Raw genomic sequence first — 24,727 nt, forward strand, 5'->3', positions numbered from 1 at the left:
GATCGATCGAAGAGATTTGTTCAGGGGAAAGATATTCACCCCTTCCCCTTTGCCTAAGGAGTTTATTTACTAAACAATCAGACAAGCAGGTACATGGTAAGCACTCAATAAATATTTTGTCAAGAGAATGCACAAATACATTTATAAGTGGAGACAGGGCTGCTCCCAGTTTGGCCTGGTGCTTCATCTGCTTGCAAAGAAAGGGATGGGAAGAACAGTAGAGTAGCAGTGGTGTTAGAGACCACGATAAAATAAAGAGGAGCTGGGGGGCGGGGAAGGGTTAGGAGAGGGAGGAAGGTGGAGAGGAGCCTGCAGCATTCCTGCAACTTCCTTAGGAAAAGAGGCAGGTCTTTCTGTCTCTGGTGAGGGTAGGCCTGGGGCTGCTTGGGGAAGCTTCTGAGCCTATCACCCTGGCTCTGTCTCCTGCAGCTGCTGCCTGAGCTTTCCCGATGGATCACATCCCCGATTCTAAAGGGGCGCCTCTTCCTAGTCTTTCACTCAGTCTGGGCTATGTTGAAACAGCAGATCTCAATTCAAAACACATTTGGGTCCCAGAACCTGAAGTTTGGGATGATCCTTGAAAGGTTATCTAATTTTTCCTTCTTGAGCAAAGACTCTCCACTGTTATGGGACAGCTGATATCTAGGGATGGGGTTAATGCTTCATGGTCATGGCTTTTGTCTGTCCTCCTGGCCAGAAAGCAAAGGAACTGAACTTTAATTAGTTCAGACAGGATCAATCCTTAGTAACAGGAACCAGGCTCTGGCTGGAGACCAGAAGATAGCAGGTTCCTATCTCTTTCTTCCTCTAAAGTCCCAATCAGTTCTCAGATAACACTGAGCCTGCACTGTATTTCCAAAGCTGAGTCATCCAGAGGATAAGGCAGTGAACGCCTGTTTTTGATGGCCTGAGGAGGTAACTCCTAAGATTATACATTTTAGGAATAGTGAAGAAAGCCCAGAGTAAGGAAGGAGGCAAGTTCACAGTCTACCCTCTGCCTTAACATCAGCAAGGAGGTGCAGCGGAAAGAACATGGTGCTCGTAACTCTACTTCTATTACTTCCTAGTTGTGCCAACTGGAGAAGTCACTAAACCTCTCTAAGCTTCATTTCCTCAACTGTAAATGAGGATATTTTTCTTATTGGGGAGAAATGCTATAACCCCTATCAAAGAATTAATTTCCTTCCATCCTTCTTTCCCTCTTTGCGGGTAGTCAGGAAATCATTTAAACCTCAATTATGTGCCAAGGTCTTTGATAGAGCTTATTTATTTCCATCTTTCCTCATCATAACTTCATCTTTTTAAATAATAAAGATGAGTGTGTCGGATAGTACAGAATTTTTACCATTTCATCCATAATTCTTTCAGCGGATATCTCCTTTAAAAATATAGCAACTTCTCACAAAACATTAAAAGCCATCAAAAGCCATGATCATACTTAAAATTGAACAATTCTTTAATATTAGAAAATATTCTGTAAGCATCCAAATATCCTCAATGACTTTCTTGCAGCTGGATTGTTTGAACCAGGATCAAACAAAGGTCACACTTTTTTTTTATTGTTATTCCTGATTTTTATTATTATTAGATAGATAAGCACCAGCGATTGATCTACCATCGATTATGTAGAAGTACTTCTTACAAATGCACTTAAGGACACCTTGAAACTGAGAGGCCAGTGCTTTTATCTAGTGGGGAGACATTAGCAATCTTATTAGAAGCAATTCGACAGAGCAGGTGTGGTGAGGCAGGGAGCACTGTTCATAAACAACACTGACCTGAGAGGTTTGTCTCCAGTGCCCTTTCTCCCCCTCTTCCTGTCCCTTCACTGAGTGCAAAAATCCTCTCACAGAGCCTGCCTGGCTTCTCTACATCAAATCACATTATCTTAGTCTCCAACTGCTTACAACACACCTTGCCAGGAGCTGGAAGTCTCTTGGGGTGCAGATCCTTTTTCTGTTCTTACTTCTCTTGGTGTGGGAACTAGTCCCCTTCCCTAACTTACTGCTGAACTAGCTCACATGCAGCCAGTCTCCCTTCCAACCAGGACTGAAGGATATCCCCAAATCTCCCCCAAGGAGCAGATAACACATAAACCCCAGGATTGCTTGAGGGACCTTTAAATCTCTCTTTAGTCAATAGGCTTCCTGTTTTTTATTTCTTTTTCTTGAAATTATTCGTAGAACACAGAATTTTTATTCATTTATTTATTTACACCCCCCCCCCCAGCATGCGTGCATGCATGAGGGGGGTGGGGAGGATAGGAGCAGGGAAGGGCAGAGGGAGAGAGAGAATCTTAGGAAGTCGATACAGGGCTTAATCTTACCACCCTGCGATCATGACTTGAGCTGAAATCAAGAGTCAGATGCTTAACCTACTGAGCCATCCTGGTGCCCCCGTAGATCACAGAATATTTAGATGCAAGTGTAAAAGGTTATATAACACATGGAAAGGGTAGTGGGTGGGGAATACAGGTGTCCTGAGCTGTAACCTTGGCCTCTGCTAAGCAGCAGCAGGATGAGCCCTGAGTCAGGGCCTCTCCCAGTCTCATCACCATACTTGTAATGGTGATGAGTCAACTATGTGATCCTCTACCCTCCTTCCAGCTTCAATGCTTTATTGTCCTTAATTTGGACATTATATATTTTGAGGAAAGATTGTACTTTTATTCTAATTTTACATCTCATCCCAATCCCACAGGAAGGCCAGGGAGCTAACTTCTGGATGTAGCTTGAAAGCAGCAATCACTTAAAAATGTGCAATTTTCTTCCAGCCACTTTGGATCTCAAAGGACTAAATTAAGAACCCCATATTTCTTGAAAATACTTGTGACACATTCAGAATAAACTTTGAGTTTGTGAAAAATATATATTTATGTGCAGTGGAATGTGACTCTTTTATTTTGGTGAATTCCAGGAAAGGAAAAGATGGTTTCAGTTTCTTGTAAAATTCGAGGATAATTTAGGTTCAAAGATCATGGATTCTAACAGTCTATGATTTGTGTACTTTGTTGACAGTTAATCTCAAGAGTATAAGCTCCTGGAGGGCAGGGAAGGAAATGCGATATAAGGACACAGACATGCCTGGCCTTGGGGGTGTGGTTCCATTGACTGCTCTCATACCAGGTCATGTTTTTCTCCAGTCAATGGAAAGAGTGGGAGTGGCCCACCCATGCCCTTCCTAGTGCTGCCGAGGAGACTCACACTTTGCATTAACAGCAAAAGAGTTTCCATCTCTGAGGCTGGAATGAGAAAGTTGAATCAGGATTTCTAGGCCTTTTTTTATATTTAAACAGTCTTCATCTACCAGCTGCATAGATCCTGGAGTCCCAGCAATTCTTGAAATGATGTGGGGACTGCTTTGGACTACATGAATCCACGCCAGGCATGTAGTACACAGTGACTGCAATTTCCACTCATAGAGCTTGCCTTTACCCCTGGCATTAGAAATTGGATCTTGGGGCACCCCCCCCCAACCAGCGGTTTTCAGCCCAGTGCGTGATCCTGGAGACCCAGGATGGAGTCCCACGTTGGGCTCCCTGCATGGAGCCTGCTTCTCCCTCTGTCTGTGTCTCTGCCTCTCTCTCTGTGTCTCTCATGAACAAATAAATAAAATATTAAAATAACAAAAAAGAAATTGGATCTTTCCTGGAAAATCTGAAGATGCAGCCAATCTAATCATAGGATGCATGTGTCATTAACACAAGTAATACACATATGACTGGTTTTATTCTCTCTGACCAGCATGTTCCTGGAAAGTTCATACAGGGCATTTCTTTGCAGAGCATTCCATTTAGTTGCCATGTCAAGATAAAATAACTTGGCTTGACATTGTTTCTCCTTTAAAAAGGAAATTTGGTAGGGTTGAAAGGACTCAACCAAACAGTCTTTGAATGCTTTGGGCAGTAGGTAGGTGATCATCACAAGGGCTCCATGAGTAGTAAACAAGGCTAAGGTCACTCGTCTCTGTTCTACATGTTCTTCTTTCTGCTATCTGACTGCTTCCCCAGGCACTTGTCCAGCAATACCTAGCTCTTCTGTACAGACTCTCACTCAGATCCTCACAACTCTACATTCCAGAAAGATGTTAGAACTATCCTATCAACATCAGAGAAGGGCATACAGTGTGAGGTAAGACACTTGAAGAACGTGAAGTGGTCTACTCTGTAAGGTAGTGAAGCATGTGGAGCTGTTTTGGGTCAAGCTACTACTTTTTGACTTTTTCTTGTAGAACATCTCTTTCTGGATGAGGCACTTGTCTGTGGGGATTCAGGAAGCTTTGAAGGAGTCAAGACGTTCCATTGACAGAGTCGTTTGTTGTGTTTGGCAGCGTATTTTAGGTGATAGCTTACAAGAGATACCTGAGTTCCAGACCATGGACCAAATGACGTGTGCTCTTTGGGACAAGGTCAACAGAGCAGGTCACACTAAAGACTCTCTCAGAGAAGCCCACTGTCTGAGGTCTGGTGCTGGTGCCTTCTGAATGATAAGCTTCCAGAATCTTAGACTCTGTTTCTGAATCCCCCAAATCTAAAAACACTTATGTCACTTGAACATGGACACCCCTGATATTTTTATAACTTGGCGGGACAAAAGATCAATTGCTGAAATCAGATATCTGTGAAGGCAAACTGAAAGCAAAGCTGTTCACAGAGATGAATGTAGATCGACAGGGATTTTTTTCCTTCTTGGACAAATATGTCTCCCGTGCTCATGGGGTAGCATTTACACTTTCTCTGTGAGTTGGCAACATTAGGGGAAACCCCCTCTGTAAGTTGTTTTTTTTTTTTTTTTCCAAAATTCTCAGCTGAGGTATCAAAAGCCTTTAGTTTATTTTTTATTTTTTATTTTTTATTTTTTTAACTGCCCTCTAACTTTTATCTTCCGGATTCAGTAAGAATAGCTTAAATTTTGTCTCCCTTCCTGATCCACACAGAGCCCCAAGGTCGGTAATTAAGCCAAGAGGAGTGGCAGAGTCTGGACTGCAGCAAGGGGAGGAATATGGGACTTTCATTGTCCACTCATGGAACATTTTATTAAATGGACCCTGGCTTCCGAACAAGAAAAGGGCAAGAATAGCTAAGACAACTGTTGATCATGATAGTCTAGAAATGAGTTCCTTGCACAACCTTGGTCACCCAGATGCACGCAGTAAAGTCAAATGCCTGGAATTGATGGATTCTGCTTCTTGAGAGGGGGTATGATTTTTTTTTTTCTCTCCTCTCTCATACCACCAACTCAGAATCATAGTCTGTGAATAGTATTAGGGTCACAGACAAATGCCTTCTTTCATAGATAAGAAAATAGGCCCAGACCTAGTTTGGTGACTTGTCCAAGATCTCCTACCTGGTGAAAGTTGAAGCTAAATCAAGGTCTGCAGACTGAGCTTTCACCTTTATTTTATTTTGTCTGATGGACTTTAATTTATGAATTTTGTGTGTCTTCACTTGTAAAATACTTATTCTTCCATAGACACTATCTTTCAGAAGGTTTGGGCTACCAAATAAACTGTAGTCTCTAAGAAAAAAAAATGTCCCCCATTTCTGCTTACCAGATGCATAGAGCTTCCAGTTAGAATAACTGAACAGCATGAGACAGGCTTATTACAGTAAGTCAGAGCCCAGGGACTGAAATGAGATTGAGTTTGACTCCTACCACTGTCATTTATCAGAAGATTTGGGGCAGGGGGGTCCCTGGGTGGTTCAGCAGTTTAGCGCCTGCCTTTGATCCAGGGTGTGATCCTGGAGTCCTGGGATTGAGTCTTGCATCGGGATCCCTGCATGGAGCTTGCTTCTCCCTCTGCCTGTGTCTCTGCCTCTCCCTCTCTCTCTCTCTCTCTGTCTCTCATGAATAAATAAATAAAATATATTAAAAAAAACTGAAAAAAAAAAGATGATTTGGGGCAAATCCACACACTTCTTGGTAATTCAGTTTTCTCACCTGCAAGATGGGGGTAATATTTATACTTCCCTCATAGGATCGTTACATGCACTAAATAAGGTTATGCACTAGGTGTTTTGAGTAAACTATTTCATTACCTGGACATGTGCGATTTTTCTTAGTGTATGATTTTTCTTAGTCATTTTCAGTTGGGGAAACTTTGCAGCCACGTCTCAGAATGGGGCCAGAACAGGGAACTGCATAGCATCCAAAATTAAATGAGACAAGAACCCCTCCCAACTCCCCTTCTTCGTGTGCCTGTTTCAATGCCTTGTAGATTGTTCCTCTGCCATCTTGAGTGAACATTTCGCCAGAGCAGGCCATATCTCAAGGATTTAACTAGATCCTTTATACCATTTAGAAGACTTTGTTCTTCCCGTCTGTGTTCTGTGGCGTATCCCTAGCACCTCTCAGGGCCTGCTTCCTCGGGCCCTTTCTCCTTTGTGTTTTATATCTGATGGTCTCCTATCAGCTATGACTTGCATTTGCAAGACATGAAATTACACATGCATTTGTCTAAGATCCTTTGTGCCTTCAGTCTAGGGGAGGGCCCTCAGCTCAGAGACTCCTGCTTTGCATCTTTCTGGTGGCAACTGGGTGACCATCTGCATGGTTCCTGGACATTGTTTCTATCCCGAGCCCAGTTCTCTAACTTAGCAACTACCATCCTATCCCAGTAACCACACAGGGTAGGGCATCCCCATTCTTCAGGTCCCGATGTGGGAGTGCCACAATGCAGATGGCCTTGCCCCTGGGGATGAATGTGAGGGAATGCTTATGAGACAAGTGTCCAGGTTTATGACCCAGCAACACACTCCCGAACTTTGAAAACTTCTTTGGAATTTTTAGAAAATGTCTTAGGTAGATGTGGATTTCTATATCAAACTTTGGGAAGGATCCAGGGGAAGACGGAAGAAACACAGGAAGCGAGCACCTGTGTGGGGATGCACACTGATTCCCCGTCCTCCCAGATCAGGACAGGATCCAGCCAGATCATACATCCCCAAACTTCAACCCTTCAGGGAGACTTTCTCTGTTTCTCCCTTGGGGAGAAGCTAGCCCTCTATCTTCTTCACCCTCACAGAACTTTTTCATCTTTCTTCTAGCTCATACCTCTTCTTCCCCTACTTCCCTCAGATTCAGCTTTGGTTGGATATTTGAAAGCACCTGGTTTAATTCTTACTCTAACCCTGCAAGGTAGATATCATCAGCATCATTGTTTTACCAATGAAAAAGCACAGATAATTATTTAAAGATTTCATTTATTTATTTTAGAGAGAGATAGGGAGAGAGAGAGAGCACAAGCGAGGGGCGGGGCAGACGGAGAGGGAAAGAGGGAATCCTAAACAGACTCCGTGCTGAGTGTGGAGCCCGACACCAAGGCTCTATCCCAGGACACTGAGATCATGACTTGAGCTGAAATCAAGAGTGGGATGCTTCTCTGACTGAGCCATCCAGGTGCCCCCACAGCACAGATAATTTAAATGTCGGGCCCAAGGTCAGACAGTACACTTGATGTGCATGAGTTCCAAGGAGCTGGTTTCAAATCTAAGGCTTAGTCCACCATATCACAGCTGCATTTCAATAAAATTATGTAGATGTATCTTCTTTGTAAAATGAAAGCTACTTGAGGTAAGGAACAATCTCTTCTTATTTTGTAAAACTCTCCCCTATGCTCTAGCACGGTGCCTGAAAGATGGGGGTCTTTAAGTCTATTGCATTTGTGTTGGATAAGTGAATGGAAATGAGTGTGTGAATCAAGAACTAGATAGTTCTTGAAAATAGAAATCTTGAGAATAATAAGGGGTTGTTACCATATTTTGGCAGAGGGAGAGAAGAAGTGGTATGAAATCAAATTCCATGCTTCAGACAAGAAATAGTTCTCTTCTTCCGCACACTTATGTCATTATTTTGCCCGGCAAAACCTTTTAATAATTTGGCAAAGATAAATGTTAACCAACTGTTTGTGATTATTCGAGGTAATGAATTTGGATCTGTTACATGAATTCACAGTGAGAGGACACATTAAATTCTGGGAACCATGGTTTTATTAAGTGATGTAGCACATGTTACTGTTGAGTAAGGTCCCAGTGAATTTTATTTTGATGCTCTTTCCTTTCTGCCTTCTTCAACACTCTTTATTATCCACTTTACGTCCTTCTTTTGTAATATATGAAACAAGTTAAGTAAGATAGGGGCCATGTAGAACTAGAAACCTCCAGTCTGCGAAGTCCCTCTTCATAATTTAAAGCAGAATAACATGGAGATGTTCAAAGGCTATGGGTCACACCAGTGTTCAGAGAAGCTCTCGTGGGAATGACTCTGACCCCTCCACTTTGGGAACTCAAAATAAACCATAAATTTCTGTCTTCCTCAACTTGAGGACGATGTTCCCACTATTTATTATCTGCCTTCCAAGCTGAACTATCAAAAGTCCAGAAATCTTGCCAACAATATTTTGAATAAAACAGGGAATTGAAGGTCAGAGGGAAATAATCTGTTTCTATCCTGTCTTGTCCCCCCATGGCCTCTTTCATTACCCCCACTAACCTACTCTGAGTGATGAATGTGTCGGAGACAGGCCATGAAAGCATGGGAAATATCTCCATTTCCACAGGAATCCTTGGGTAGGGAGTAGCCAACGCCTGGGAAAAACAATACTCTTTTTTTCCTCCCCATTTTTTTAATAGCGGCACAAAGGGGGTAATATTACAGTGTAGCTCTGAGCCACTCCAGGCAGCAATAGACATCTCCAGATTGGCTTTTTGTGACACCCCATAGGGATGTTCTCCAGCAATGTATTTTTTTCTATGCCTTCAGAATTAGTTGCATTATTCCAAGGTGGAGGCCTTCTGAAAGGGGCTTATCTTGCATGTTAGTCAGCCAGATCCTTGTTGAACGTACTCCATTCCATTCCGTTCTGTTTCATTCCATTCTATTCCGTTCCATTCCGTTCTGTTCCGTTCCATTCCATTCCATTCCATTCCGTTCCGTTCCGTTCCGTTCTGTTCCGTTCCATTCCATTCCTTCCATTCCATTCATCCAATAAACATTTAGTAGTAAACACCCATGTCCAAGACATTGTGCTAGAAATAGTGGGGCAAATATAATTAAACAATAATAAGAATATATAACCTTTATAGATTATTTACTATGCTCTAAGTACCATTCTAAACATTTCAATGCATTGATTTATTTAGCCTCATAACATATATATGGCACAGAAACTAGAGGCTCAGAATCTAAGTTACTTACCCAAAGTCAGCCAGCTGGTAAGAGTTGGAATATAAGCCCAAGCAGTGTGGACCTGTGATCTTAGGACTTATGGCAGCTTTAATGTACTTAATTTCAAGATGCTATGGGAGACCAAGGAAGTAAGATATGCTATTAGCCCCCAAGAATATTGCTATCTCATTTGGAAGTGCATACATCAGGATCTCCTAGATGTACACTCATGAAGGACTAGCATTATTTCTTGAAAATATGCTGTCCACAACTTTGCAGAAAAAAATGTGTTCTACCCCTTGCACTGTAACTTCTTAGAAATCTTAAAATAAGATCTTGTGAGATCTTGTAAAAACGTTTTAATTTCTATAAACCTCAGTTTTTCCACTTTTAAAATAAGGAGATGGCAAATTAAAAACCCTCTAAGATCCCTTGAACATGACTTTACTTGGTGATTTTATACTGGAGAAGAGAGAGAGCACTCTAGGCTGTAGTAGTTATGCAGGTTTCAGAAACGGAGCAAGATCTATTCAAGGCCTAGAGTATTAGAACAGCTTTAAATTGCCAAACAGACACCAAGAGAGGGTGACCATGTGCTTGAGAGATAATGGGGAGACCAGAAGGAATAAGAGACATTTTCCTTCATTAGCACAAGATTTTTAGTAAATCATCATCATCATCATCATCATCATCATCATCATCATCATCACTGCTGAGTATGGAGGCATGGTAAATATGTCAGGCATTAATAGAAGTCCTTCATATGTAGTAACTCCTTTTATCAGCATAAGAACCTTATGAGGTAGGTGCCATTAATGCCTCCATTTTATACATAAGAAAACTGAGGAAAGGTAAGGTTTAAAAACTTGCCAAAAGTCATAAGATAAATCTGGATGGTTTGGCTCCAACATCCATGCCCTTACCCACCATACTATTCCATCTCTTGTCCTTTAGTTTTGGTATTTGATTTTATGGGTAAAAGCCCAATACTCCACTTTATTGTCCCTCTAGGAACAGCCTCGTTGCTTTACAAACTCTTCCAGTTATATAACCTGGGACAGGATTTTGCCACAGTTGGGAGGTGGACATTTTCTTTGCCAAGTGCAGGGAAGAGATTGAACACAATTGAACATGTTATATGTCGCTGTAATAATGGAGTTGAGATCTGGAAAGTGTCACATGAGATCATCTGAATAGATCCAGGTGGTTGGTTATACATGACTTACATTATCCAAAACAGCTGGTTGCTTGTCTTTTCTTGATGACTTTTTTTTCAGCGATGGAAACTTTGCCATGTATAGTTCACTATTCCCATGGTTTCATCACCATATGGTTACTGAGTTCTCCTGAACACTTACTGTTTTAATTTAAGCAATCTTGTGTTTGTGTGGGGCACGCTTTTCCACACTTACAAGTGTCTGGTTTTGAATAATTTAAAATGGATGATCATTATTTATATTTCTCATTTGAAGCTTCACAATGCCTTGAGGCCACTCCTTAGACCTTTGCTTGGGTCTGGATATCATTTTGGGTGAAGCCAGGAGCTCTGGTGCTAAAGGTCAGGTCTCATGGGCACCTTCTATCTTTCCCCCTCTGTGCTCCTACCACCTCCCTGGAGTCCTGCAAAGGAGTATGTGGAGTGGATGAGGGTGCTGGTTTGAAGAGTTGTAGAACACTGAACCATAGTCCTCTGACCTCTGACCTTGTCTCAGGAATGCTCTCTTGTCCCTCTCTACTTTTCTGCTTCTTCTTTTACCATTCATTAAAAGCAGTCTTCCTCTTTGGGAACAGGTCAGCCTATCTTCCCAATGAGTTAGGGTCTTGGAAAACGAAGGCCAGAAATGGAATATTACCTTCTGTTAACATCTGCTTTTGGCTTCTCCACACAGCTCCCTCAGAGGTTAGAAAGCACAATGGCCTAGTTATCTCAAGCATTGTCTCAGAACAGCAATTCGGGGAATATAGATTCTTGAAAGTCAGAGGCAAAACTCTATCGAGAGGATTACATGAATTTTTAAAAAAATTTTTATTTATTTATGATAGTCACAGAGAGAGAGAGAGAGAGAGGCAGAGACACAGGCAGAGGGAGAAGCAGGCTCCATGCACCGGGAGCCGGACGTGGGATTCGATCCCGGGTCTCCAGGATCGCGCCCTGGACCAAAGGCAGGCGCTAAACTGCTGCACCACCCAGGGATCCCGGATTACATGAATTAATGCCTCGATAAACTAATACTGTATGTAAACTGTTGTTTACATAAACCTATTATTATCTTTAAGAATTGCTGCCAATCACAGGCTTTCTACCTATTTGCTGTGAGGAGGAGTGACTGATGTAGGAAAGGCATTAGGGTTCAAAGCCAATGGCCAAGAAATTCTTGAGACGTCTTTAATGCAGAAAGGTGGTTTTATTGGAGCACAGAGACAGGATCTGTGGGCAGAAAGGGCTGCCCTCAGGTCATGAGGAGTGGCCCTTATATACTTTCAAGTTGGGAGGGAGTTAGGGAGCACAGTAAGTCTCTCAGGAATTTTGGAACAAGGTTTCCAGGATGTTGGGGTTCTAGCTATTGTTAGGAAAAGGTCATGTATTACTGTTTAGTAAAAACTCAGTTATGGTGCTCTTCAGATATATACCCGTGGGTCATATGCTTGGGGTATGATTGCCAACATGTATTTTGGTGGGTTTAGAGAAGGAAGTTTCCAAAGGAATTTTTATATGTTGAAGTAGGCTTACAGGGTCTTGGGGGTCAGACTTAAGGTTGCCTTTTGCCCTTAACAAAGTATTAATATCAAGGCAGCTGAGTTCTTAGAGAAGTGTCCCCTTGCCTGTTTCAAGGACTTGCCAAGGGGCTGCAGGTAGTAAGGAAATTTAATAATTTTTCTCCTGCCTTCGTTTCCCACATCATGACCTCTTGACCAGATGGAGAGCTTGCACCTAGACGCAGGAACTGTGTGATTGAAATGAAAGTCCAGTGACCTCACGTGGTCCTCTACACTTAGATATACCAGGGATCTGGAGAGACAGAGGGTTTCTTCCCCAGATGACTGAGGAAGAAAATGCATCATCAAATAGGACTGGGCTTTACTCACCTACCCACGTCGAGTCTGTTTTTGATCAATTGGGAGTAAAGAGGGTGCCACAAAGATAGACCTTTCCACACCACCTATAGGTGAACCAGGCCCTCACTTTTGTTTTTGGTCACTGCTGAGACCATCCTGGCTTTTCCCACCTAGCTTTCCTCCTGTCTTCCCCAGGGTAGGGTCACGAGGAATTGCTTCTGACATTTCCTCATTCTCTCACTTTGGTATCGTTGTCATTTCACCAAGAAAGTAATGTTGAAGGCAATGTCAACCAAGCAAAGGGGCAAAGCTAAAATAAAACAAAAGCATTTTGAGGGTCTCAGAATTGCAATGCAGAGAATACAGATCCAGGTAGCACCTCAAATGCATTGTTTCCACCCCACCTCCTCCCCTCTGTGAACAAAAGTCAGGGGTTTTTAAAGACAAAAGGGAATGCTTATATATGTTGTTTACAAAGAATTTCTATTGGTGTTGGTGGTGGGAAGCAAATCTTAGCTGAACATAATTGGTTGCTAAGGCTATCACTAAGCAAAAGCTCTTACTAGAGCAAGTTGCAGGTGTTCAGGCTGAGCCCTCGCAATATTTGCAGTTTGGCCCAGTTGAAGGTTCATGATTTCATACTATGAGAACATGCATAAGGCCCAATTCTTTAATGGCCTCCTGGCTTCATTTTAAAATCCCTGGACATAAGTAACTCTGCTTCATTTCACCTTTCACAGCATTGAGTTCATTTATTCTACCCAGAGAAAATGAGCTTAATGCAATCAAATGCCAATATCCCCAAAGTTAAAGGAAACTGCTATAAACTGTAATACTAGGTGGTATAAGATGAAATTTTGTAAGTATGTAATGAAGACTGTGATGATGATGGTGATGATGATGATGATGATGATGATGATAATGATGATGGTGATGATGGAGATGGTGGTGGTCATGAGGATGGTGTTGGTGGTGGTGATCATGATGGTGATGGTGATTATGGAGATGATGTGGAGATGGTAGTGATGATGGTGGTGGTGGTGGTGATGATGATGACCATCACTGTATATTGCATGCCATTTATGTTCAGGTACTGTGCTAATTTTTATATACTTTATCTCACAAATTCCTCACGGAAAGTTTTTACTGAAGGCACTAATGCTATCCCTTTTTAACAGATGATGGAACCAAGACCAAGAGATATTATATCACTTGTATAAAGTCACACAGATAGGAAGTGGCTGTTGAAAACAAACCTAAGTCAATTCATTCATATCCAACTATCAGATTCTTTTTGGTAGATAAATGTAGCTATTAATGTTTAGTCATAGATGATGGTTACTTCTTTCTTTTTTTTTTTAATGATTTTATTTATTTATTCATAGAGACACACACAGAGAGAGAGAGAGAGAGAGGCAGAGGCACAGGCAGAGGGAGAAGCAGGCTCCATGCAGGGAGCCTGATGTGGGACTCGATCCAGGGTCCCCAGGATCAAACCCCGGGCTGCAGGCGGCGCTAAACCGCTGCACCACAGAGGCTGCCCTGGTTACTTCTTTCTCCACAACTTTGCTACTGGTTTAAGAAAGCAAGACCACCTTACATATAGTGAAACCCAATTGGGCCAACTTATTTAGGCAAATTTGTATCAATAAGCTGGTCAAAATGTTTATACTACTCATCCTCTAATCAGTAAAATCCTCATTCTTTGTGTTCTGACCACAACTTGTAGGAAAAATTGAGTCAGACAATAATATTCTGAGATAGGATTCTGATACCCTTGTAGGTGGTATCAGGCAACGGGGATCTCAGAATCAAGGCGTAAATGTTGGACTATTTTAGGGATCAAGCTACAGGTGCCGTCTATATGGGTGAAGGGGTAATTACCTTTGTATAACCTTTCTATGAAACAGGTTGGGGTTTCCACAACAAGTCACCAGTCCACATGACTTAGGCCATTATCATGACAGGAGAGAGACCATTATCTAATGAACAAACCTATTTGTAAAAGTTCATTTCTAACATATTCGGCTAACTGCCAAACATCTGATGTTGGTCCCAATCAATAAGGACAGCTGAGACCCCTACAACAATCCCCTCTGGAGCATGATCTTTCTAAAATGCTTATTGATAGGGGATCCTTGGGTGGCTCAGTAGTTTTAATGCCTGCCTTCGGCCCAGGGTGTGATCCTACAGTCCCGGGGTTGAGTCCCACATCGGGCTCTCTATGTGGAGCCCGCTTCTCCCTCTGCCTGTGTCTCTGCCTCTCTCTCTCACTCTCTCTCTCTCTGTCTGTCTCTCATGAATAAATAAATAAAATCTTTTAAAAAAATAAAATAAGATGCTTCTTGATCACCAGTGCAACGTGAATTCCTTATTAGGCCATGTAGCTGAAGCTAACTCCTACATACGTAAGGTCATACTGTAGTGATTACAACCAGCTAACATTTTTCATTGCATTGTTTTGATTCCTTGTTTTGTGTTTGTCTTATTCAACTAAAATATAAACTCCATGAGAGGACCTTTTCTCTTCATTCCAGTGCGGATTTCAAAACCTATCATAGCGTATGGCACATGACAAGCATTTAATAATTTGTTGAATAAACAAGTGAGCAAAAGGAGAACTCTACTGAGGCCAGTCTTTTCTATCTCTACTATAATCCTATGAAATAAAGTCAGTTTATTTAAATAAGTGCCCTGGTCGAGGGACCTGAAGATAACAAGTTAATCTGGGGTGGTCAAGGTTGAAGACTGAACATAAACAAGGAGCGGATTATTTATAGTTCATATGGAAGTAGGTTAATTCAGGAAAATGGCAGATGCCAAACTTGATGCATTCTCTCTCTACCATAATGACCTGGCACTACTTTCTCCCTACACGTGAGAGTTGATCTTGATTTTAAGAGACCACATTCCGACAACCCTGGAGGGTTGAGAATTTCAGTTTCTGAACAGACCTGATCATTCACTTCTATTTCTTTATGTTCTACTAAGGGTTTTCAAGGCCTTTTACTAACCCCTGCCTCTCATGAGCCATTGATGAGTAACAAACTCCATTCATCTCGAGCTTTAAAAGAACCGCCAACAAGAAGGCTTTTCCAGTCTTCAACCAAATGAATCTTTCCAGATGGGTCCTGCCTCGTGAACACACACCCTCTGGGCTCCCTTTTTTCTGTCAGCCTCAGCTTGGGTTCTGTCTAAGGGATTCACACCTCGACTGCAGGAACTCAGAGGAGCTAATTTTTTCCTTTGCGTCTCAGAGCAGCTGACTCTGGTGGGTGCAGTACTCTCCAGCGACCAGTGGAGACTGGTTGCTAACAAGTGTTTTAGAGATTGTTGTTTATCTTTTCTGGGTATTTATTGCACTTTCAGGAGCCAAGAAAGGGCATGTCGTTTTTACTCCTGGGGTGTCTTTTCAGAAGGTGGCCGCCTGGAACACACAGGTCTGCTCTCTAGGTAATTCCTCACTGACATACACACTTCCCCACGACCAGCAGGGGGCATCTGCCACACAGATTTAAGCTGAATTCACTTTAAACTGGATTGTCCTTGATACCTGACCTGTTGGGACACTTCTTTTGGAAATGTAAAATCCCTGTTCTATATTTCCCAAATGTTCTCCATCTTGTCTTTCCTCTTGACTGTTCCCAAAAGATGTCTGGAGTCTAGAATGAAACCTGCTCGTGATGACCCCAAGTCTTCCAACCACAGGACGGGTCTGTGCCTCTGGGCTACTTCTAATTCTTTTAAGTCCTGATAAATTTTGGTCTCACAATAGATTCTGATCAGGCTGCTAGAGGTTGTAATTGCCTTCCCTGCCCCTTCTCCTCAGAGTAGACCTGGTCTGGAGTGAGGAACTAAATGAGCACGCTCAGTTTGAGCCTTACTTAACTTTCAACCTCTTTAATAGATGGCAATTGAATCCAGTTACCTTAGAGTCCTTGTGGTCATTTGGTGACGTTTTACATCCCCTCACCCAGTTAACCAAATTAAAAACAGCCTAGTTCTGGAGGCCTTATTCTGTGCCACACCCCAGTATTACAGTCACCCCTGTTTTTCATTCAACCCAAAATGTAGTTTTGCTCTCAGCTAGAAATTGAATTCATTCATTCACTTTTTGATTCATCGATTTATAGAGCAAATCTTTTCTGAGCACCTATTAAGTGCCAGGCCCTGAGCTGTGTGCTGAGATTGGAACCGTGAACCAAGCAGATATTGTTGGAGACCTGCCATGCTAATGGGAGAGAGAGAGACAGGACCCAAATAAAAATACAGAGATATATGTGCAAATTGATAAGGACCATAAAGGAAAAATACAGAAGGGTCTGTAGGGGCAGCTGTTGAAGCCATGTTTCCCTTTGCACTGCTTTTGTGTCATCACGTTAGCACACACTGGAACTCCTTGACGTTGGGGTCTATATCCTTTAATTGGCATATCCCACCCACGGTGGTCAATGACTAGAAAAAAATATAGCATTTAGTTTGCATGTATGTGTCCTACATTCAGCAGTTCCAATTGTCTCTGAGGCAAGGAACTGTCTCTGTTACCCTTGAAGCCCCTAGCACAGGACTTTACATATAGTGGGCTATTCTATATTCTACTTGTGTTTTTAAAAATTCAGCTGGATTTGTTTTGATTGATTGCTTGTACTATTTTTCATACTTGTATGCAGTAAGGTAATATCTTTGACTCAATTCACCCGTTAGAAGGAAGGGCCCAGGTGGCCTAGGGTCCTTTTGAAATTTGATTTCCTGGCCAGCGTACCCACAGAAGGCACAGATTTAAAACCGCAAACCCTGCAATTACTCAAACCCTTTCCAGTTTGAAATCACTAATGTGAGTCATCTACAGAAAGAATTATCTTCCTCTGAGCCTTTAATTAAAATTTCACCCAGGCATTTCCATCGATTTTATTTCAAAACAAGGTTTTCTTTGCAAAACAAAAGGATACCAAGACGGGGATGAGATGGGAGGAAGTAAAAATTGTTTCTTGTTCACCAGCATTAATGTTATGTGTACCCAGGAAAAATGCCTAGTACCCAGGAAGAATGCCTAGTGTCGGGTCGAACGGAGCCCAAGACTCCAGTTGAAATCACCAAAGTGTCAGAAAGTTTTCTTCTTTGGGCGAGGTTGTTGTTGACATTAAATTAATGTCAGATTCATTCAAGTTGATTTTTTTAAGGGGGGAAAATAAAATGATAGGTTTGAGCTTTTGTTTTGTTTGATTTTCCACTTGGTTTATTTTGTTCCCATATGTGTGTATAGGGAGGGGCGGGGAGGAGAAGGCAAGTGGGGGGATGTCTCCCCCTTGTTCCGGGAATTTCTGAGGAGAAAAACAAATGTAGTAACATTATTTATCCTTGCAAAAGAATAAAAGATTTCAAGTGGTTTCAACTCCAGCATCTGTCAACTCCTTACCCTGTCAACTTTTAGTGTTTTAGAAGAGGAGATGCAATCATATTATTCATTCTCCGTATTCCTGCAAACTCCTAATTAAATCAAATGGACTTCCCATTGTATATATTCTCTTTAATGTCAGATATTTGAACACGTACTAAGTCAGGAGTTGGAAGCCATCAAGAGAAGTTTTAACAGAGCCCTGCATCTCCTTTCCCTGTTTCATCCCCAAGGCAAGTATGAGGAAGAGAATAATGTGATGTACTGGTAGGTTTGCTACCCTGAAGAATGGAATATAATTTTCTATAAGCAATGTTCTAAATGGCCATTGATTTCTAGATCATCCCACAGAAAATTTATTTAAGCAGTGATACAGATGAAATCATACTAGGGTTTTGATTCATTCTGGATTCACTTTATTTTTTTTAAAGGATTTTATTTATTTATTCATGAGAGAGGCAGAGACACAGGCAGAGGGAGAAGCAGGCTCCCCATAGGAAGCCCAATGTGGAACTCGATCCCGGGACCCTGGGATCACGACCTGAGCCAAAGGCAGACAGTCGTTCACCCCCTGAGCCACCCAGGCATCCCTTATTCTGGTTTTAGAAGGCTTCTGTGGGATGCCTTAAACATTTAACCACCATTTATAGACAGTGTTTTTATGGGAACATACATCCTGAAAGAGTTAACAGAAGAAAAACTCGAAACAGATTGAGTTGGCAAGACCGGCCGCCACCTGTTTTGGGAGAGACAGTCTTTGAGGGCACCTTCCAGGCATTTTACCCTTTTTGGGGTTTTCTTCCAAAACTGCCCTAGGCTGAGTGTTGTACAGAGGCTCCTGTGTCATCCTTCTGTCCCCCAGGAAGGGTAGGCAGAGCGAGCCGGCTTCACCCAACATGGTTTCTGCTCTCCCTGTCACACACTTTATGCTCCAGCAACAAGGAAGCATCCCTTCAAGCAATAGGCACATTCCCCTCTTCTTGCCTGGAAGGACCGTCCTTTTCTTGTCTGCCTGGCAAACCGCTGCTCCCACTTTGCCTCCCCTGAGAAGCCCCCCTGGCTTGCCCTTGTGGGGCAGAGCTCTGCTGCCCTCTGGACGTCCTCTCCTTGAACCCCTCCTTGTGATCACTTGAAAGCCTGAGGCCCCAATGGGCTGTGAGCACCTTGACCGCCAGGACCTTACCCCATGGGTGTTCGTACATTTCCTGCGTACTGCTGACACAGTGTGATCAAGGAGTAAAAACACGGATTGGGTGTTTCTGGCTGTCCCAGGGCACACTCGCCAGCATGCATGCATCCCCACCTCCTTTCTCTACACTCGTAATATTTTCTTTCTATTCCAGATAAATATTAGATTGGTGATTCTTGTCTCCAGACCAGAGCTAGAATATGGCAGGCGGTGGGTGTAGTAATTCTTAGTAACTTGTGGGAATCTTTTTAGATGCTTTAATTTGGTACTTAAAGCTAGGGAACATGGGTTGGGCTTAGTTGGAAAAATGATTATGCAGTTAGAGCTAACTTTGAAGAAGCAGTATTATATGCCAACTGCTCTGCCAAGTGATTCACAAGCATTAACATATTTAATCATCACGTAAAAGAGGATGTACTATTTTATCAGTCCCGTTTTCTAGGCAAAAAAAAAAAAAAAAAAAATCCAAAACATTAGTTAATTTAAGCAACCTGCAGAGCTTGGAATCAAAATGACACTTATTCTTATTCTCAAGTGTTATACAAGCTCCCCCGCGGAACTTGCCCGGTTTTAACCAAAGTGCCATGCTTGGGTAAGCTTGATCTGCTGGGTTGGGATCCAACTTGGCTTCAGCCAGAGAGAGAGTCCTAGGGAACAAATGGAAGCAGAAAGAAATGGAAAGGAAAAGACATTGTAGAAGGGACTAGATCATAGTTTCAAAATTATATTTATGACACTAAAGGAAACTATGATATGATTCAATATTTATAGATCTTCTTGTAAGGTATACAATACATGTCCTTAACTTTTCCTCTCTGATATTCATGATTGTTTATCTCACATGTTTTGTTTACTTAAATTGTCTCATCACTGTCTCCAGTGAATGGATGGGGAAAATCTACTTAGAGCAGCAAAACCCTATCTGGCCACAAGATGAATCCCATCATAACTCTTGAAGATTTGGGTTAGGATCAGCTGTGGCTGAGAGATAAATGTTAGCAGATTCGTGAGGAACACATTCTAGATATTTCTAGTTGACTCTGGTGAATGTTTTGTTTTGTTTTTAAGATTTTTATTTGTTTATTCATGAGAGACACACAGAGAGAGAGGCAGAGACACAGGCAGAGGGAGAAGCAGGCTCCACACAGGGAGCCCAACGTGGGACTCGATCCCGGGTCTCCAGGATCATGCCCTGGGCTGAAGCCAGGAGCTAAACCACTGAGCCACCCAGGTTGCCCTCTGGTGAATGTTTTTGAGTATTGACTACATCACCATGCATTGTGCCATCACTGGAGTTAAAGGTATTCAGAACTCGATGCCCGTCTTCACAGGGCTTGAAAAACAGACATGAATCAACCACCATGATGCAGTACAATAAATCCTATCTTAAGAGTGTGTGTAAAGTGCTGAGGCAATAGTGAAAGAGCTTTGTGGGTCTCTCAATCTACAACAGCTTGGCTCATGAATTAATGCTTATGATTTGCTTGGTGTTCTTTTGGGTTCAGACTCACCATGAAATAATGGATAAGGTTAGTCTTGAAACAAACCATGAAAATAGTTGCATCCTTTGGTAGAGGAATGCACAGAATTCTGACTACATCTGCTCACTAAAATGTTGAGGGTGGAAAGCAGTGATGTAATGTGGCTTTAGTCGGTCCATTGGCAATTCATACTCATTTCCTGAAGGCTTACTGCGTGTGAGATACCAATAGCCATTATGGAGCAATGGGCAAGTGGTTGGGGAAAAAAATGAGATCCCTCTAAATAAAAAATGCTTTAAAGGGAATACATCTTCAGGAAGAATAATTTAATTTTATAGCTGGAGAGAGCTGAAGAAAACATCTAGATTAACTCTGTCACTTTATGGATGAGGTCTAGTGATAAAAAAATGATTAATTTTTTTTCAAATATTCCATGTCTAATTAATGGCAGATCTGGGACCAGAGCCCTCAGAAGACTAGTAGGCAATGCAGTGGGTAGCTCACCTGTGAATCCTAGAGTCAGACGGTGTGGGCTCTGGTCCCATCTCCACCACAGACTGGCTGAGTTATCTTAAGTAAGTTATTTAAACACTCTGACTTTCAGTGTCTGCATCTGCAAAATGAGAATAATACTATAGTCTCTGTCATACATAAAATGAAAGAATCCATGCAAAACATTAATTAAGAATGTGGTGAGGCAGGGGTGCCTGAGTGGCTCAGTCAGTTAAGCATCTGCCTTCAGTTCAGGTCATGATCCCAGGGTTCTGGGATTGAGCCCCACATTGGGCTCCTGCTCAGTGGGCAGCCTGCTTCTCCCTCTCCCTCTGCCAGCTGCTCTCACCCTGCTGGTGCTCTCTCTCTGTCAAATAAATAAACAAAATCTTAAAAAAAAGAATGAGATAATGCATATTAACCAGGGACATAATAATAGCTTGATAAATGTTAATTATTAGAACTCATGTGTCCCGATTTCTTTCTTTCCTTTTTTTTTTTTTTTTTTTTTGGTGTGTGTGTGTGTGTCCCGATTTGTACATTAGTAGTCTTTCTGCCACAACAGTGAAAATGGGATTTTGTTTGTTTTTTGTTTCTATGACACAGGAAGAAATCTGTGTCTCAGATCCATATGCTCATGTGGTGTTGGTGTTCCCCTTACATCTTCTCTTTCAGGGCCAAGGAGATCAAGATCAAGTTGGGAATTCTCCTTCAGAAGCCAGATTCAGCTGTTGACCTTGTCATTCCATACAATGAGAAGCCAGAGAAACCAGCCAAGACCCAGAAGTGAGTCATGAGCATGGATTCCACTCCTTTCCCTCCAGAGAATGGCTATTTCTCAAGTGGATAACACCATCCCTCATCTGTAGAGCCCTCTACACTATTACTCATTGAAGATCATAAGATCCCTCAGAGAGTTGGTTTATAAATAAGCATTTTTTACTCTCCTATGTCTGGAGCTTAATATAGGCTACAATCAGGTTACTTAAAAAATAACAATAAGGCCCTGCTGGGGACCTTGTTGGAGAGACAGATGGTCCCTTACAAAATGGCACCAGCCTCCTCATCAATTATTTACCACCCAGAAGTAGGACAAAAAAAATACCTATTCACCTTTGGACTCAGGTAACTGCTCCTGACCCAATTACTTAAGATCACTGGATGCTCCCCTGCTAAGGAATGAGCCAAAGCTGCTTCCTCAGCAGGAAGTTAGAAATGGAAACATTTCCCTCAGGAAGATGCTAAGACCAAGGCAGATAATTTAAGCCTAATAGCTTCTTCACCAAAATAGGATTCCTTCAGTGTCTGATAGAGGAACAGAAGATGGTTCCTTGACTGAGGAATGATTTCTTGTCCAGTCTATTCTATTTAAAATGTATATTAATCATTTTAACCCCAATCCATAAATTAGTATTCCTGGCTGGACTTCCTCAGTTCTCTCTCCCTTTCCACCCACCTCCCCCTACACACTTCCACTGATGCAGGCATACAGCGAAATAATAATTCTGTAGATTGAAGCTAGTGTGGCAGGGAGTGTGGCTCACCATTTGCATGGACTCTGCTGACTTGGTAACACTATTCCAAGCACGCGCACTGTTTCCCATTGTTCCACCAGCCATGAAGCCAATCCTTGCCTAGACACACACCCTCCATCTGTCCCTTCAACCATTCTCATGGGCATGAAAAATCAAGAAAGGAAAGTGAGCAGGAGAAAAGCCAGATGTATTCGAATTCCTTCACTCTGCTATCCTAAAGCATCCAGGAGATCGCAGAAACACAGGAACCCTTTTAACCTCCATTTCTTTTCAAATTTGACATATGTATAAACTGGCCCATCTTTTCTTCATCCGAATGACCTTCAACTTAATAGAGCTGGAGTGGCTGGGAGATAAAAAGACGAGTTCTTCTTTTTAAATCTTTTTCCATTAACCTAAGTGGATGTTTCCATTTTCCTCTTATTACTTCAAAGGGATCTCAAACCGGAAGCGAGGCGTAATTGAGTTTTTGCATTTAGAAAGGGGAAGCTAATTCAGTGTGGAGTGGCAGGTGCTAGGCACCAGTGGAGAATAAGAACCACATTTCACAGCAGCAAGAGATCAAAAAAACTATTTTGAAGAAAACAGTGCGGTGGTTATGGATCTGTAGGAATTCACTTTAAAAAATATATAGAAATGCATTTTCTGATTCTCTGCTTTAATGTTCCGCACAGACACTGGAGCTATGTAGCTTCATAGGGACTCGGAGAGTAGTTTTGGAAGGAAACCTGGGGTTGGTATTTATTGGATGATTTTCTTCTCCTGTCTTCTATCTCCTTTCTTCTTCCAGAAGTTTGAATTGTTTTGGAAAAAAAAAAATCCTTCCTATCCCTAGAGACTATTTGTGTGTCTCTGCTGCATTTCTCACAGTGACCATGACAAGCCTTTCCCACCATCTTCTGAGCCCTTAAACCAGTTCCACCTCCTCAGGTTTGGCAAATTTTCCATGCCTTTTAACTAACAGGAAAAGACTATGTTCTGCATGAGCTCCATCAATTTCTCTTCTCCCCACATAAGATTTCTTTGTATTTTTGTACCCATGTTCTTCTCTCAGAAAAGAAAATAAACCTTCTCCAGACTGAAGGTATTTTTAACCCCCTCAGCTTTTAAAAAAAGCTATCCCTTTTTTTAAAAGACAGTATTTTCTGGGGCGCCTGGGTGGCTCAGTTGGTTAAGTGTCCAACTCTTATTTTTGGCTCAGGTCGTGAGATCGAGCCCCGTGTCAGGCTCCATGTCAGGCTCTGTGCTGGGTGTGGAGCCTGCTTAAGAGTCTCTCCCTCCCTCTCCCTCTGCCCTTCCAGCCTCCCCTCTCCCTCTCAAAAAAAGCATTTTCTATTTTTAAGTGTTTTTATTTTTCTTATTAGAAAAAAAGAAGTAAAAAAAAAATTGAAAAGAGTAGCCTAGATCTCTACCAGCCACAGGCAGTGTCTGTTACCATTTTAGTATTCTTAATTGCTCTTCTCCCTATGGGCCCATGTTCCACTCTGAAAAAATCTCTCTCAGCCCCTCACTCCTACTCTTCTCCCTTCCTCTTGCTTTCATCAGGTAATTCTAGAAATGGAACGTGTCAATCAAGACAAGACTATGAAACAACCAAAGCATTTACTTGGGGTTGTGGGGATGGCAATCTAGGAGACACGGGGTCGACAGAAATAAAAAATGTGCTCCCAATTGCCAGCGTGAAGTACAGGCTTATAAAGGCCAGATCAAGTTTACATAACTCATTTTGAAAGAATCATGATCAACCCTGGCCAATTTTTAACTACCTACTGCACAACTGGCTGTTCAGCCAACAGGTGTTACACTATCTCTATCTCAGTCCAAAGTGGAAGGGTGTGTTCTAGAAGGAGGTCCAGAAGCAAATGACAAGAGTCAGCTCAGAGATGTGCTCCCCTTGCTCACGTCCTCTCTACTCTATTCTGAGTGACTCTTCGCAATGCTTGCTTGGTTTCGAAACTTCTTTCACAAAAGCCACTGCTTCTGGTATCTTCTCTTCACTCTTCTTTATCCAGACTAAACCTAACTACTCACAGGAACCCTCTCTAAAGCCTCGCCTTTGACCCTTTGCCAGCGTTTGACTCTGCTCAACGCTTGGCCTCCTGAAAACTCCCTTCACTTCTAACCCAGTCTTCTCTTCTCTCTTTAAGGACTCTCACTTTCGCCCAGCCTCTGCATATGTGACCATCCCCCCCCCCCCCAGGCCGTGCGCTGGGTCCTCATAAGGAATCATAAGCATATTAGTACACCGCATAAATTTAGTTTACAATAACTGTCATCATGGCTTGTCATATAATCAATTGTGAAATGCTCTGGAGCTGATCTAGATATTCCTATAGTTTATTTTATATTGCATATGTTCCTTTTCCCCCTGCCTATGCTACTAATCTTTAGCTACATTTTGTGGTGTTTTGCCA

General features: G+C 42.1%; 1 protein-coding gene across 2 annotated transcripts in view; it reads left to right on the plus strand.

The window, feature by feature from the left end:
* Positions 1–24,727, plus strand: part of RGS5 (regulator of G protein signaling 5) — a 47,658-nt gene that overhangs the window by 4,432 nt on the left and 18,499 nt on the right. For both annotated transcript variants that reach the window (XM_025991270.2, XM_025991271.2), the window contains exon 2: positions 21,454–21,564. In XM_025991270.2, the coding sequence (XP_025847055.1) occupies positions 21,454–21,564 (111 nt within the window). The remainder of the gene's footprint in view (positions 1–21,453; positions 21,565–24,727) is intronic.

The sequence above is a fragment of the Vulpes vulpes genome, chromosome 5 (genome assembly GCF_048418805.1).
Source record: "Vulpes vulpes isolate BD-2025 chromosome 5, VulVul3, whole genome shotgun sequence".
NCBI lineage: Eukaryota > Metazoa > Chordata > Mammalia > Carnivora > Canidae > Vulpes > Vulpes vulpes.